The sequence below is a fragment of the Perna viridis genome, chromosome 14 (genome assembly GCF_037379345.1).
Source record: "Perna viridis isolate PV_CMFRI_1.1 ecotype Kerala chromosome 14, ASM3737934v1, whole genome shotgun sequence".
NCBI classification, from domain to species: Eukaryota; Metazoa; Mollusca; class Bivalvia; order Mytilida; family Mytilidae; genus Perna; species Perna viridis.
The window spans coordinates 7,838,227-7,851,717 of record NC_142458.1 but is presented as its reverse complement, the minus strand read 5'-3'; the positions used below and the strand labels follow the sequence as shown (position 1 = coordinate 7,851,717).

General features: G+C 31.7%; 1 protein-coding gene across 1 annotated transcript in view; it reads right to left on the bottom strand.

The window, feature by feature from the left end:
- The window catches only part of LOC148597999 (ATP-dependent RNA helicase DDX54-like), a 43,851-nt gene that overhangs the window by 27,726 nt on the left and 2,634 nt on the right, over positions 1–13,491 (bottom strand). The window contains exons 3-15 of the mRNA XM_088559880.1: positions 12,914–12,984; positions 11,339–11,527; positions 10,209–10,258; positions 9,484–9,525; positions 8,715–8,994; positions 8,218–8,349; positions 6,661–6,871; positions 5,526–5,660; positions 5,058–5,149; positions 3,466–3,601; positions 3,076–3,149; positions 2,174–2,347; positions 910–1,049 (exon numbers count right to left, since the gene is read on the bottom strand). Of these exons, the coding sequence (XP_088416006.1) occupies positions 910–1,049; positions 2,174–2,347; positions 3,076–3,149; positions 3,466–3,601; positions 5,058–5,149; positions 5,526–5,660; positions 6,661–6,871; positions 8,218–8,349; positions 8,715–8,994; positions 9,484–9,525; positions 10,209–10,258; positions 11,339–11,527; positions 12,914–12,984 (1,726 nt within the window). The remainder of the gene's footprint in view (positions 1–909; positions 1,050–2,173; positions 2,348–3,075; positions 3,150–3,465; positions 3,602–5,057; positions 5,150–5,525; positions 5,661–6,660; positions 6,872–8,217; positions 8,350–8,714; positions 8,995–9,483; positions 9,526–10,208; positions 10,259–11,338; positions 11,528–12,913; positions 12,985–13,491) is intronic.

Below are 13,491 nucleotides of genomic sequence, written 5' to 3'. Positions count from 1 at the left end.
AAAATAGGAATTATATATGAACTGTACTGTGAAAGTACTTTTGTTTGTGGGGTACCTATTTCTTGGTTTTCGTGGGTAGACCAAACAACAAAATTTGGTTTCTAATGAAAAAAGAGATTCCTTTTGGTGTGTATACTGAAAATTTCAAAACCACAAATTCAAGAATCGCAGTATTCTGTGTACTGGAGTAGAAACAGTAGGTAAGTTCCTGACATGAACTGGTAACATAAGGTATTCTGATCCTAAAGGAACAAAAAGCAATAATTTGATGAAAATTTCCAAAATTGTGCAATAATTGGATGAAAAATTGCAAAATTATGCAAGAATGCGATAAAAATTTGCAGAATTTTCCAAAAATTTGATGAAAAATTTAAAAATATTACAATAATTTCATGAAAAATTGCAAATATTAATTTTTTTTTGATAAAATTTGGCAATAATTTGATAAAAAATTGCAAAATTTTCTAAAAGCCTGGACAAGTTTTAACTATAAAGAATAAAAGAATGATGGACTAAATATCTCGGCCATTTTGTATTTCCTAAATTGTTATCCTAAAATCAAGAATGACTAACATACAAATGAAGAAAACAGACAAACAGACATGAGGTTCACTACTAACATATATGAATTAACATACAATAGTACAGTAACATCTGTCTGAACTGAGCCTCTATTAGGACAGGATTGGTTTAAGAAGATGTTCAGTTTATCAAACCTGATTTTACGAGGTCAACAAACAAAGCGGAAATTGGCGAAATCGTTAGTAAATATACATTTTAAAAAAAGAGTCATAACGGTAAAATCTGGATTAGAAAAAGCAGAATTCCACTTTAAAGCAGAAGAAAATCAGGTCTGGTTTATACAGGTTTAGAATGAATTCAAATTGATACTGTACATAACACACTTACCTGCTTTCTGAATCAAAATCTGAAGGAGCATAATGGAGGTAATTTTCATTGTCTCTGATCTCAACTTTTCTCTTTTTGCTGCCTTTGGTTTGTACAGGTTGTCCCGACCTCTTCTTACCAATTACCACACTAAATGCATTCTACAGACAAACAAACGAATCTGACTGAATTACATTTTTGTTTGAGATTTAAGAAGGGTAAGGGACTTAACTCTTGAAATCATTGATATGTTTATATTAAGCTTTCCTTTGAAACAGAATGAAATCAGCTTAAGTAATTTTGATGCTTACATGAGATTGAAGTAAACAGTAGTTATATTCCTTCATGTACATCTACATATAATACCCAACCTTCCTATAAAATTTCTTAAACATTCCTCGAGCAGTTTCGGCAAAGTTGTGCTTACAATGTTTATAAAACCCTAAATTGGGATTATCTCCCTTTGGTGTTCTCCAGCAGTAATTGTATTCCCTCATGCATATCTACATATGATACCCAACCTTCCTATAAAATTACATCAAAATCCCTTGAGCGGTTAAGGAGGAGTTGTGTTTACAAGAAATGTGGACAGATGAATAGACTAACGAACCGACAGACGGATGGGGGATTCCCATATATCCCCCAAACTTTGTTTGCAGGGGGTACAGAAATAAGCAAAATATTTCTCACACTATTTTGCATTAAAATTACCAAAGGTGTAGGGGCATTAAGCTATGAATATTGCTCAAATCATATCTTAGTTGTATATAAGTACGCATGTATAAATATTAGAAAAAAAGTTGTTATGTGGTATTAGTTCATTGAAATGACGCCTTAATAGTGCAACTGTTATACGTCATTTAAAACAAGATGCTGAGAATTGAAATGTTTTTTTTTTTACATCTATGTCCACATCCGAGAAGCACCTTTATATTTTCACATACGATAAACTATGTAATAATGAATGTAATCACTAAATATTAATGTGTTTCTTGGATGCGAACACCAAATTCTTGCAAAAAATATGACCAGAAAGTTACAAAAAAAGTACAAAATCGGCAGTAAATCTAAATTTTGGTAAAGCCATTCTTTTGTCCTTTTAATGTAAGAATTACCAGTCTTTATGTTTGTTGATATGTTATGGATTAAAATCTCCAAATTCACAATTGAATCTTTCAACATTTTCAGTTGTATTTTAGGCCAATAAGAGCCTTTACTGCCCCTCCTCCTTTACACCTGCCATACAATAATTAATTTGCGCAGCTTTTTTTTTTAAGTATCATACCTCAAGATCATCATCATCAGCTGTATCTTGTGTTATAGAAAGATTCTGCTCAGGAAACATCACCCCTCCAGACTTATCTGCCTGTCTTTGAATTATATTCTGATGATACCCTCGCTTCTTCTTCATCATTTCAAATGCCTTGGTCTTTGCAGTAGAATTTACTTCAAATATTGTCTGAAATAAGGAAAGGAGTAAAGTTATTAAGAACTACTTCAGGCCCAATAATTTAATAAATATTTAATAAGTATAATCCAAATTTTATTTTACAATTTAGTAAAAATTGATAATTTCATTTGAACTATGCACATTTTGTGTTTTGATGAAGCCAACATTCTGACAGAGCAGATTTAAATTTTATATAAAAAAAAAAGAAGGTAAGATGATAAAAATCTTGCATTTTGCTCAGATTTAGTTTATAAATTTGTTAATTCAACTATTTCATATTGAAATTACAAATCCAAATGTTACTCAGTAGAAAGGTACTTGTTAAAAAAGTAACTCTGTAAATCACAAGTGTCTACCTTCATTTCATCCCAAATATGGTTTAAAATAGAAAAAAACAAATTAATCATTTACAGGCAACAAAATAGGCTAGCAAGTTTCAAATTTTTGCAAAATCAGTTGAAGAATAGCTGGGTTCCAACAATACATAAAAATTTTGTATGGGCCTACAAATACCACATGGCGGATTATTTTGGCAAATGCAAAATTTGATATTTTTCAGGCAAAAAAGGTATGTGATGAATTTTTGCATTTCTAATTTCACAGATGCTAAGTGGTGTATTAAGAACTGAAGTCCAGGATAAATATCTGACCGAATAGTTTTTAGACAAACTGGAAAAATATGCCCAAATTAGCACCCTGTGAGAAAGTCAAAGCTATCTGACATATTGAAACCTTACATTATTAGCTTTATATGACTTCAGAGCATTTAACAACTGTAATCTCTTATCTTCTTTAATACTGTCATAATCACCTGTTAAAAATACATGTCAAGATGAGGATAGAAAATGTCAATTTTATCAAAAAAGCAAATGCTTTCAATTAAACAGATTCAATTATCTGGCAAATTCTTAATTTTTGTTTCGTTTTGAATTTAATCTTTGTTCACCTTACGCTAATTAGAAGTGTGAGCAAAGCTCATTAAGAAAACTTTTGACAAACAACAAAAATTAATACTCACAAATTAAAGTACCTTCACAGTATTCTGATGTGAAATTACAACTGAGCAAAACATACTGATATTCCTCCTAAAAATACATTACAAAAGTACACCTCACTAATTTACTCACCGAACACAGGATGGATACCAGGCCTCACACCAGATTTCCCCATTTCTTTAAATCGTTTAATTGACTCATTGGCAGGTGCTTGTCGTGACTTGACATACTTCTTCTGTGCATTTTCTACAACTTTCTTCATACTTTCCTAATAATAACACATAAATGTAGTATAACATTTGTCCCATCTTTATAAAGCCACATACCAGATTTGAAATCAATCCATGCATATGAAGTCGAGATTATTGTGAAGAAATTCAGACTGATAGACAGACCGACAAGGTGATTCCAAAACACAACCCACTCGTTGAGTTTGGTTATGATATTTCTAAATCCTAGACCTGTGAGTAACCGTTTTCATTAATACCTTGCTTACAATACTACATGTATACATTTTAAACTGGAATGTTATCTTCCTTTACCAGCAGCCGGCAATAGCTATCTTGTTTTATACGCATCAACAAAATATAAAATATAATTTTGAAACAAATTTTCAATAACAACCTGATCACATAATTACCATATTCAATTACAGTTACTTATTATACATGTACTGATTCGTTTGCAAGTATAGAGAATGGAATTGCAGTATTAAACTTATCTTATTTGTTTATTATTTATCAGAATAAATGTCTTTGAGATACAACTTCATATCAATGCGATAAAATATTCTAGCTGCAAAGTATGATTTCTCCCCATTCCAGACTCATTTCTCCCTATCACTCCTGGAATTGAGAAGTCACTTCTCCTACTCACTGAATCCTAGATTATGCCCTGATATATATGACGCCTAATCTTTCTATTTAGTTTTATTAAAATCCATTGAGCAGTTAGTTGAGATTATAAAGTACATAGACATAAACAGACAGGAAAGATGATAATATGTATGTATTTTAATTTTTGTGAAAATCTGAATAGTTCAGCGTTATCTAGTAACATTGTCCATTTCTATAACGTAACTTGATATTTTAGCCATGTCCCCTAACTATGGAACTACTTAAATGGGATATCCCAATACAGTAAAAGAATGCATGTAAATTACTAATGGCGTAAGTGATTGACAGTATTTCAAAAATTTACAAAAATGTTGATTTCATATTATTAAAAAATACATTGTGATTTTATATTAGATTTCTGCTGTTTTTGTATTAAAGTTTAAGAAGCGGTTTATTAAGTGTAAACCGACTCAAACTTGTTTATATTCAATAATCACACCAGCATTTGTATTCAATAATCACACCAGCATTTGTATTCAATAATCACACCAGCATTTATATTCAATAATCACACCAGCATTTATATTCAATAATCACACCAGCATTTGTATTCAATAATCACACCAGCATTTGAAAACAATCCCTTAACAGATTTTCCTGCAGTAATGAGCAAGTTTTAATTTATTCTCCACTTGAGATGGTCAATTAAGACAAAGAAATCAAAAAGAAAGATGAATGTACAGATCACTCAAATGGGGTAAACTTCCCATTCAATGTGGTATGGAGCAATGGGAAATGAAGAGAGTGGGAAAAGTACCCAATAGAACAGCTGTAAAAAACTAATTCATTTTTATTGTACCCTGCCATATTGTAGGTGAAGTAACATACCATTTCAGCCATCTCCACATGCCAAATCCTCATCTTCTCAAACATATCGTCAATCACATCTTGTGGGACGTTTCCATAGTAACCATCCTCATCTGTCATAAAATGATTGAAATCAGGGATCAGTTTATGATTTTTTTATTTTAATTAATAAACTTTGACCATTTTTATGACATGTGGTCAATTTTATAAAAAGTCTTGAGTGTAAAATTGTAGTAATGATGTATCAATACTATTTTTTACTTTGACGTCATAACATAGGATAAATTCTACATTCAGCACTGTACATGCTTATGATGAACTAAATAAATTTCTGATATTTTTTTTCAATAGGATCATTCATTTTTGTTCCATTCAATTTTTAGAATCACAAAGAATAAGCAGCAATTTCTTGGTATAAATATCAACATAACAAATACTTGTGTTGTTTTTCATGATTACAGGAAAAAAAATCAACACTACAACAATTACCATTGACTTGCTTCTCTAGAGGGACGACTTTTAGAGGTCTGCCGAGGAACAGACAGAGATCAAGCAGATATGGAACCTCCTCCATAGATACCATGGAGTATGCTATACCACTTCTTCCTGCTCTGGCAACTCTACCTATAAAACAGTAAAAGTAGTATTAATTAGACAACACTTAAGGTAGTAGACCTAGGGTAAGGGACACAACTTTTACAAATCATTGGAAAGTTTATATTCAGCATTTTACATCAATCTCATATAAGCATCAAAGTAACTTGGACTAATTTCATTCTGTTTCAAATGAAAGCTTAATAGAATTTGTCGAAATTGAATATGATACAAACATATCACTGATTTCAAGAACCTCCTCCATATAAAAAAAATGAGTATCAAAGTAACATTACAATGTCTTGTTGCCTTGGCAACTTTACTTAGGGCTATTCCAGTAAAATGTGTGTCCAGGTGGCAGAATGCCCAAGATATTTTGGGGTACTACCTACACATTAAAATTATGATACAATACAAGTGTTAAATATAGAAAATTTTATAATTTTACCCCAAACCAACACAGATTTTTTTTTTAAATAGCACTTATTACTAAAGTATAGTTTTTTAAGTATAAAACAGTAGTCATTTAAGAATCCAAATATTTTATGAAGACTCAGTTTTACCATTGCTTTACCATGGACTAGCTATTAGTGTCATTAATTAACCCTTTGCCACTGGTCTTGGTCAAATAATAGAATATACAAATTCAATAGGTCAAAGGGAGAGAACTATTGTGCAATTTGAAGAAGTAAGATATGTTTAAATAGATGTTGACATACATTTCTAACATGCTAGAGTGTCCTTTTTTCACCTGGATTACCCTACCCATTTCAAAGGCTGCATGGAACACTAATTTTGAGTTTTTGAGAAAAGTCTTTATACAAAATTTAGCACTCTTTCCCTATATAAGCAGTCAAAAAATATCTACATCACAGATGCTTCAGGGTGAACTTAAATAGCTTTTCAGTTGTTTTCTAGATGTATTGAATATATTTGAGGTAAAAGTTGAGAATTATAATGTGCCACCAATTGCCCGATTCTTACACAGAATGGTACTTAAAAAGAAAAATTCAAAGTAATGTACACTTACCTACTCTATGTACAAACAGTTTGCCCTTGGCAGGGAAGTTAAAATTGATCACATTATCTAACAGTGGGATATCTATTCCTCTGGCAGCCAAGTCAGTAACCAGCATGACAGAAGATTTTTTGTTCTGGAATTTTCCGACAGCAATCTTACGTGCCGTCTGGTCCAGAGAACTGTAAATGTATGTTGTTTCTATACCTGCCTTCTGGAGAATCTAGAAGATATTGATTGATTGTAGTTTTACATTGTATGGTAGATATTTCATGAAATGTTTGATCAATTAAACAAACCTGCTTCGTACTAAGGGGACGGATGACTGTTTGATTTTGAAGTGGGGCTGGCAGTTTTGGTCTGGGCAAAATATTTATTTAAAAAAATTTGGGAATCAAAAAACTTATTTTTAAATGCTATAAGGCTAGGTTATTTATTTTCATTACACTGTACAGTAGAATACGGAGGCCAAAAAATTTATTTTTTATGTTCTTTGCAATGGAGTCCAGACAAATCATTTTTATGTTCTAGGCAGTTGATTCCAGAATATTTATTTTTATGTTCTAGGCACTGGAGGCCAAACAATTTATTAATATGTTCTAGGTAGTGGAGGCCATATAATTTATTTTTATGTTCTAGGCAGTGCCGGCCAGATGATTTATTTTCAAATTTTCCCAGCCAAGATATCTACTTACAAAATCTGTCAGTGACCCTCTCAAAATTTAAATGATTATTCCCTAATCCAACACATTGAGTCAAATTTTTAATGTGTTAGTTTACAGAAGCAACAGTCCGATGGTAAGGCTGTCACCTTGTCTGGACAAATTGTTCTGACTCCTAACAAACTAGTTGTCACTCCATCCTAAGGTAAGGGACACAACTCTTGAAATCAGTGATATGTTTGTGTCATACTCTATTTCATCAAAGCCTTTCAAGCTTTCCTTTGAAATAGAATGAAATCAGTCCAAGTTACTTTGATGCTTATATGAGATTGATGTAAAATGCTGAATACAAACGTTCTAATGGTGGAGAAGCAGGAACTACCATTTTAAAGTTTTTTTGTGTGAATTGAAACCATAACTTTACATGTCTGTTATCCAAGACCTAGTCACTTGCAATAGGATACATGAACCAATACCTTTTTAGCTAAATTAAAACAGATGATCATTTAAATAAAAAAACAAAAAATATCTCATTCAATTTATATATATATAGTGTCTGTGAATCTTGTTTTTTTAATATCTGGTCTCAGAAGTTCCACTGTACATATATATTGGATAAAAAAAAATCAAGGAATGTAATACCATAATGTCAATTTGGAAATTGCTGCCTGTTTTTATTATACATGTAGCTACAGTGTATTTTGTTACTGCAGATGAAAATGTGATTTCATTTTCTATGATATTGAAAAAAAAACATGTTTTTGTAATACTACAAATTCTTCCAGGAAGTTTTAGTTATTGTTTGTTAACTTACAACTTTTTTTTATTTTTCTTCAATAATATTGGCAGTAGAATTTACAATGTGTAACAATATTTCAAAACTATATTCAATATACAAAATTTTTACCATTTGCAGGTACTCCACGTGGTGTTTTGTTGCAGCAAACACCACAGTCTGTTCTGATTGGTTGATAACATTCTTTAACAGATGAATTAATACAGCAACTTTGTCATCTTCTCGACAGTTGAAGAAAGACATCTACAAAATATTAATAAAAAATAATCCTCCTGAAACCCATTAGTTAAAGGCCAGAATGGCTTTCCATGTGTTTTTTAATGACAAAAATAAAGAAAGGTATTTGATAGTACAATATCAACAGCACAACTTACATTTCTAAATACTGTAGAAATATTAATGTTCATGAAATTAAAATTTTGTGTTTTTTTTTTCATAAGAAACTTATTTCATGTGGACAAATTTTCAAGGCTTTAAAATTGAGTATCTATTATTATTGTTTATTTAAAATTTTATTGTGGTTTTTATTGTGTTAATATTTGTAGTCTATGAAAATAACCAAAATTTCATCTTCAAATGATGCTTAAACAGTAATAAAGCTAGCCTACCTTAAGATTTTCACTAATTTTAGTTTCCACATCCAACCTGATCAAGGTCGGGTCATGCAGTCCTGCTTTAGCAAATTCTACTAAAAGTTTGGGCAGTGTAGCTGAAAACAATAATGTCTGTCTAGTCTCAGGAAGTCTGTGGATTATTTCATGTAACTGTTCTTGAAAGCCCATTTCAAAAAGTCTATCAGCTTCGTCAAAACACACATATTCTATTGTGCGTAACTTCAAATTCATTTCTACTAAGACGTGGAGTAACCTTCCTGGTGTGGCTATAATGCTAAAATAAGTACAATGATACAAAGTATGTATCTTAAATTTATGGCAGTAATCTCAATACAAAAAATGTTTTCACATAGAACAAAAGTTTATATTAAACCAGACTGAAAATGTGAAATTAAACTGTCATGTATATTTTCTTCAAATAAAATAATAATGCAATCCTCTAACAATTGCAAATTGAAATCTGTGCTAAAATTTCCCAATTTACCGCACTCAGAAATGTTTCATACAGTGCTTAACTGCAGTGAAAAAGTGGCGGGAAATGTTTTTTAATAGACATTTTTTTTACTTCCTCCTACAAATCTTATCAATAATGAACAAATTTAAATTGTTCTGAAAACTCATGATCACTTTTTACTCTAAAAATTTTTCTTCATTTGAATAATTCTTAGCTTTTTAAAAATATGGGCTTTTCTACATCATGAATCAACTCTACCATACTCAGTGTCTGAATTTTAAATGGACAGGTACTTAATTTTTCACATACATGTCAGGATTTTCATGAAGTGCTGCAAACTGATCATCCATTCTACAAAAAAAAGCGTATGACAATATACAGCTGCACTAATACCCACAATACACCTGTCTCAATCATTATGTTTTTGAAACAGAAAAATGACTAAGTTAGAGTAAACTAACATTCATGCAGTTCCAGATCTGAAAATTTTCTTTTCTTTTTGTATTTACTGTATAAGACCAGGGATCGACATTAACAGCAGTCCAGTAGTCCTATGCCACCCTAATATTGGGGAGGACTACTTGATTAATGTTCATGGCAGTCCTATGGGCTATCTAAATTTTGCCTTATTTTTTCATAAGAGTTAAGAACAGAACTGTCATTACCATCTGCAGACTACCTGTTTTACCTCTGAAGTAGTCCTGTTGACCACCAAACAAATGAAGTTAGTGTCAAACCCTGTAAGATTTGTATAAGGTAGCTGAATGTTATGCAACTTGTTGATTATGATTATGAAGCAAAAAAAAAAAAAAAAATAGTGAGCCTGACAGAGCAAGATGTGACGTTCTGTTGAGGCTTTAGGAACTGGTTTTATTCTGCTTATTGGCAACATCACGAGCAATTCCATGTAGTTTTGTCATTGGTTATTGCAGATATGTTTAAGTTTCAAAGCAGTAATCTGAGATAGGAATTATAAGGCAGTAAGAACAATGGAAAAAATTAAAAAGTTGCTACTAGAAAAACTTTTTTCTAACCTGTCTCCTCCCAGTATAACAGCTGCCTTCAATCCTGTGAACTTCCCTAACTGAAAAAAAAACTCAACAAAATGACCAATTCATGTTTATAAAATCACAAAGACAACAAGCAATGCTTGAAGTACAGAACATGTTGAAAAGTGTTTTTGACTTGTACAGTTGCCAGGTTCTTTCTTTCAAAAATTATTTTTTTTTTATATATATTTAAGTTCATTTGCTTAAAGACTGTCTTTTAAGTGTAAGTCTTTATAATAATCAGGCAAAATGGGAAAAATCAGAAAATATTTGTCAAAAATCCACTGATCTCAAAATACTATTTCACCAAAGGATGATTTCTCCATTTAAAAATACTACTATTTGATCACTGGATTTGTTCAGAAAATTTTCAATAGAATGTTAGAAAAATGAGATTTTAGACAGAGTTACCTGCCCTTTTAAAATGTTCATTTTCTGTGCATTTCAATGAAATTATAACTCAATTTACCAAAATGATATGAAAAAGCTTAACTTTTTTGCTTAATTCTGATAGTGCAAATAGTCAAATTACACTTTCAAAATGGTTGTTTTTTTCATACCATGTTTCACCAACTGCTTGATTCTTACAGACTGACACTTATTTTTTTTAGTTTAGTAACCATGATTAGGATGAACTGGATATAACAAAAGTGAGTGACTGCTTTGTACATAGGAGTTGATAAGATCTTATTACTTATTATTCCTACTACATTTATGAAGGCTTATTTTAATAAAGCCTTAGTTGGCAAAGTCAGATGTTCTCAGAGGTTTGAAATTAGCAGGGGCCCATTTGCCAAAAGCCCCTAAAATTTGCTGTGGACTACTAAAATTTGCACAGTGATTTTAAGACAAATACAAGCTGGCCATCAAAATTTAAGCCATAGGCTACCAAGCCAAAATTTAAGCTGTGGACTACCAAGCCAAAATTCAAGCTGTGAGCCACCATGCCAAAATATAAGCTGTGGACTACCAAGCCAAAATTTAAGCTGTAGGGTATCAAGCCAAAATTTTCAGTTAAAACCTGTGTTCTTGATAATTATAAGTCAGCCAAAGAAAAAGGAAATCATGAAAAATTTCAATTTCAGGTGAAAATTACTTGTGAAGGAGGAATTTACCTCTTTTGTGAACTTAAGCGTCTGTAATGCCAACTCTCTAGTTGGAGATAAAACCAAAGCTCGAGCGCCAGTTTTAGCTGAGTGTGTTTTCAATTTCTCAAACATTGGTATTAAGAAAGCGGCAGTTTTACCACTCCCTGTTCTTGCCATGGCAACCACATCTTTCCCTTCTAATAGCAGTGGTATCGTCTGGAAAAAAGAAACAAATGGCATACAGGCATTGGTACTATTGGCTTTTCCAAAGACCTCCCCCCTCTGACAAAAATTTTATTTATGTTTATTTCCCAGAAAATATGCATAATTTTTTAACTCAGAAATTTAGAAATATTTGTACGATTTCTTTGAAATTGAAGTTAAAATTATCAATATATAGAAACAAAAGACAAATCATGAACAGTTAATCAGTGAGATTTTACATAGCATATCCAGCACTTTGACTTCAAATTTGTAAATTCTTGTAATCCATCTTAGTCAGGATTTTGTAAAGCAATTTTTACACCAATCTTTAAACTGCAATAGGGGGAAACAGCCTTTTTTTTCTGAAATAATCTAAAGCAAACAATATCACTGAAGGGTTACAATTTCACAAAGAACATATTACACATAATTTCCATAACTCTGAAATCAGAATAGGAAAATGGAAATGGAAAAAATAAAAAAAATAAACACCTTCTATCAAGAATACACATTCAACCAAAAAATTATTAAAAATACCTAAAAGAGTTTTTGATTTAGCATATAATTTAAGGAGGTACACCTAGGGTAAGGGATATAACTCTTGCAATCAGTGATTTGTTTGTATCATATTCAATTTCACCACAGCCTTTCAAGCTTTCCTTTGAAGCAGAATGAAATCAGTCCAAGTTATTTTGAGGCTTACATGAGTTTGATGTAAAAGGGCGAAAAGAAACATTCCAATATTTTGTAAGAGTTATATCCCTTACCCTAGGTCTACCTCCTTAATATAGGTAGAAAGAAAAAGGTATCACAATACAGTGAAACCTGTCTAAACCATACCCCTTCTGAAGTCTTAAAATAGTTTGGTTTAGAAGGGTTTTTGGCTGAATATGATTTCACTGTATACATACATGTGAAGAAAACACATATGTGGTGGCTTACAGATGTATGTAGTTTTTCCATTGATATTCATCTGTCATACCTGTGGTGTTGAGAGAAAATGAATAATATTCTAAATGCAAGCATTGTGCTGACCAGTCTAATTAAAATCTGTTGCTGTATGCTACACTGCCCTATGTTCTTTTCTGTTAGAGCCCCTATTATTTAGGCAGGGTAGGGAAATTTAAAACATTTGATTTCAATTAGATTTCTGTGAAAGTACCTTTATTTATGAGTACCAATTTTTGTGGTTATGGGGAAAAACAATCAGTTTGTACATTCTTGAATTAGTAGATTGGACAACTCTATCCAACAAACATATTGGAATTTTCGCATCTTCGGAATCAAATTTGGTAGTTTACCAAACCCATGGAAACTACAAAAATTGGTATCCCACAAACAATAATACTTTCACATTAAGCTATGATCACAGTCATAGGACTGGCTGGCACTTTATACCTTCCTTTGTATAGGAGTAGGAATCTTATATCCCTTTCTTGTGACACCTTTGTATACTGTGTGGGATAAACCTGAAACAAAACCAAGAACACAAGATTTAAGGTAAATCTATAAATAGCCAATTTCATGTGTGGACAGAGTCTATAAGACATGGATTCTTTTACAGTGTATGTAATATTGGTTTAAAGATTATCAGACAGAATTTCATATTTTGAACTTTTCTTCTAATTAGGCAACTCCAAAAAAAAAAACCAATATTTTTACAGGACCAAAGGCATTTTTACAAGATATATCTATTGGTCCCATGGTATTTTGTTTTCACTCCTTTTATGTTATGTGATGGATGCTACTAGCAGGGCAGGGTATGCTTATCCTTACAGAGCACATGCATGGTGTCACAAGTGTTTTTTTTTTCTTTTTTTTAAGTTTTCTTGTTTCTCTTATCTTCATACGTTTTCTACATTGTTTATGTGGATCACCTCTATTTCCATGTGCATCACAGAAAGAGACATACCACAACTGATCACTGCGATAGTGGTACACCATTCTGTAAGTGGTAACCCACAATTTTTATTGAA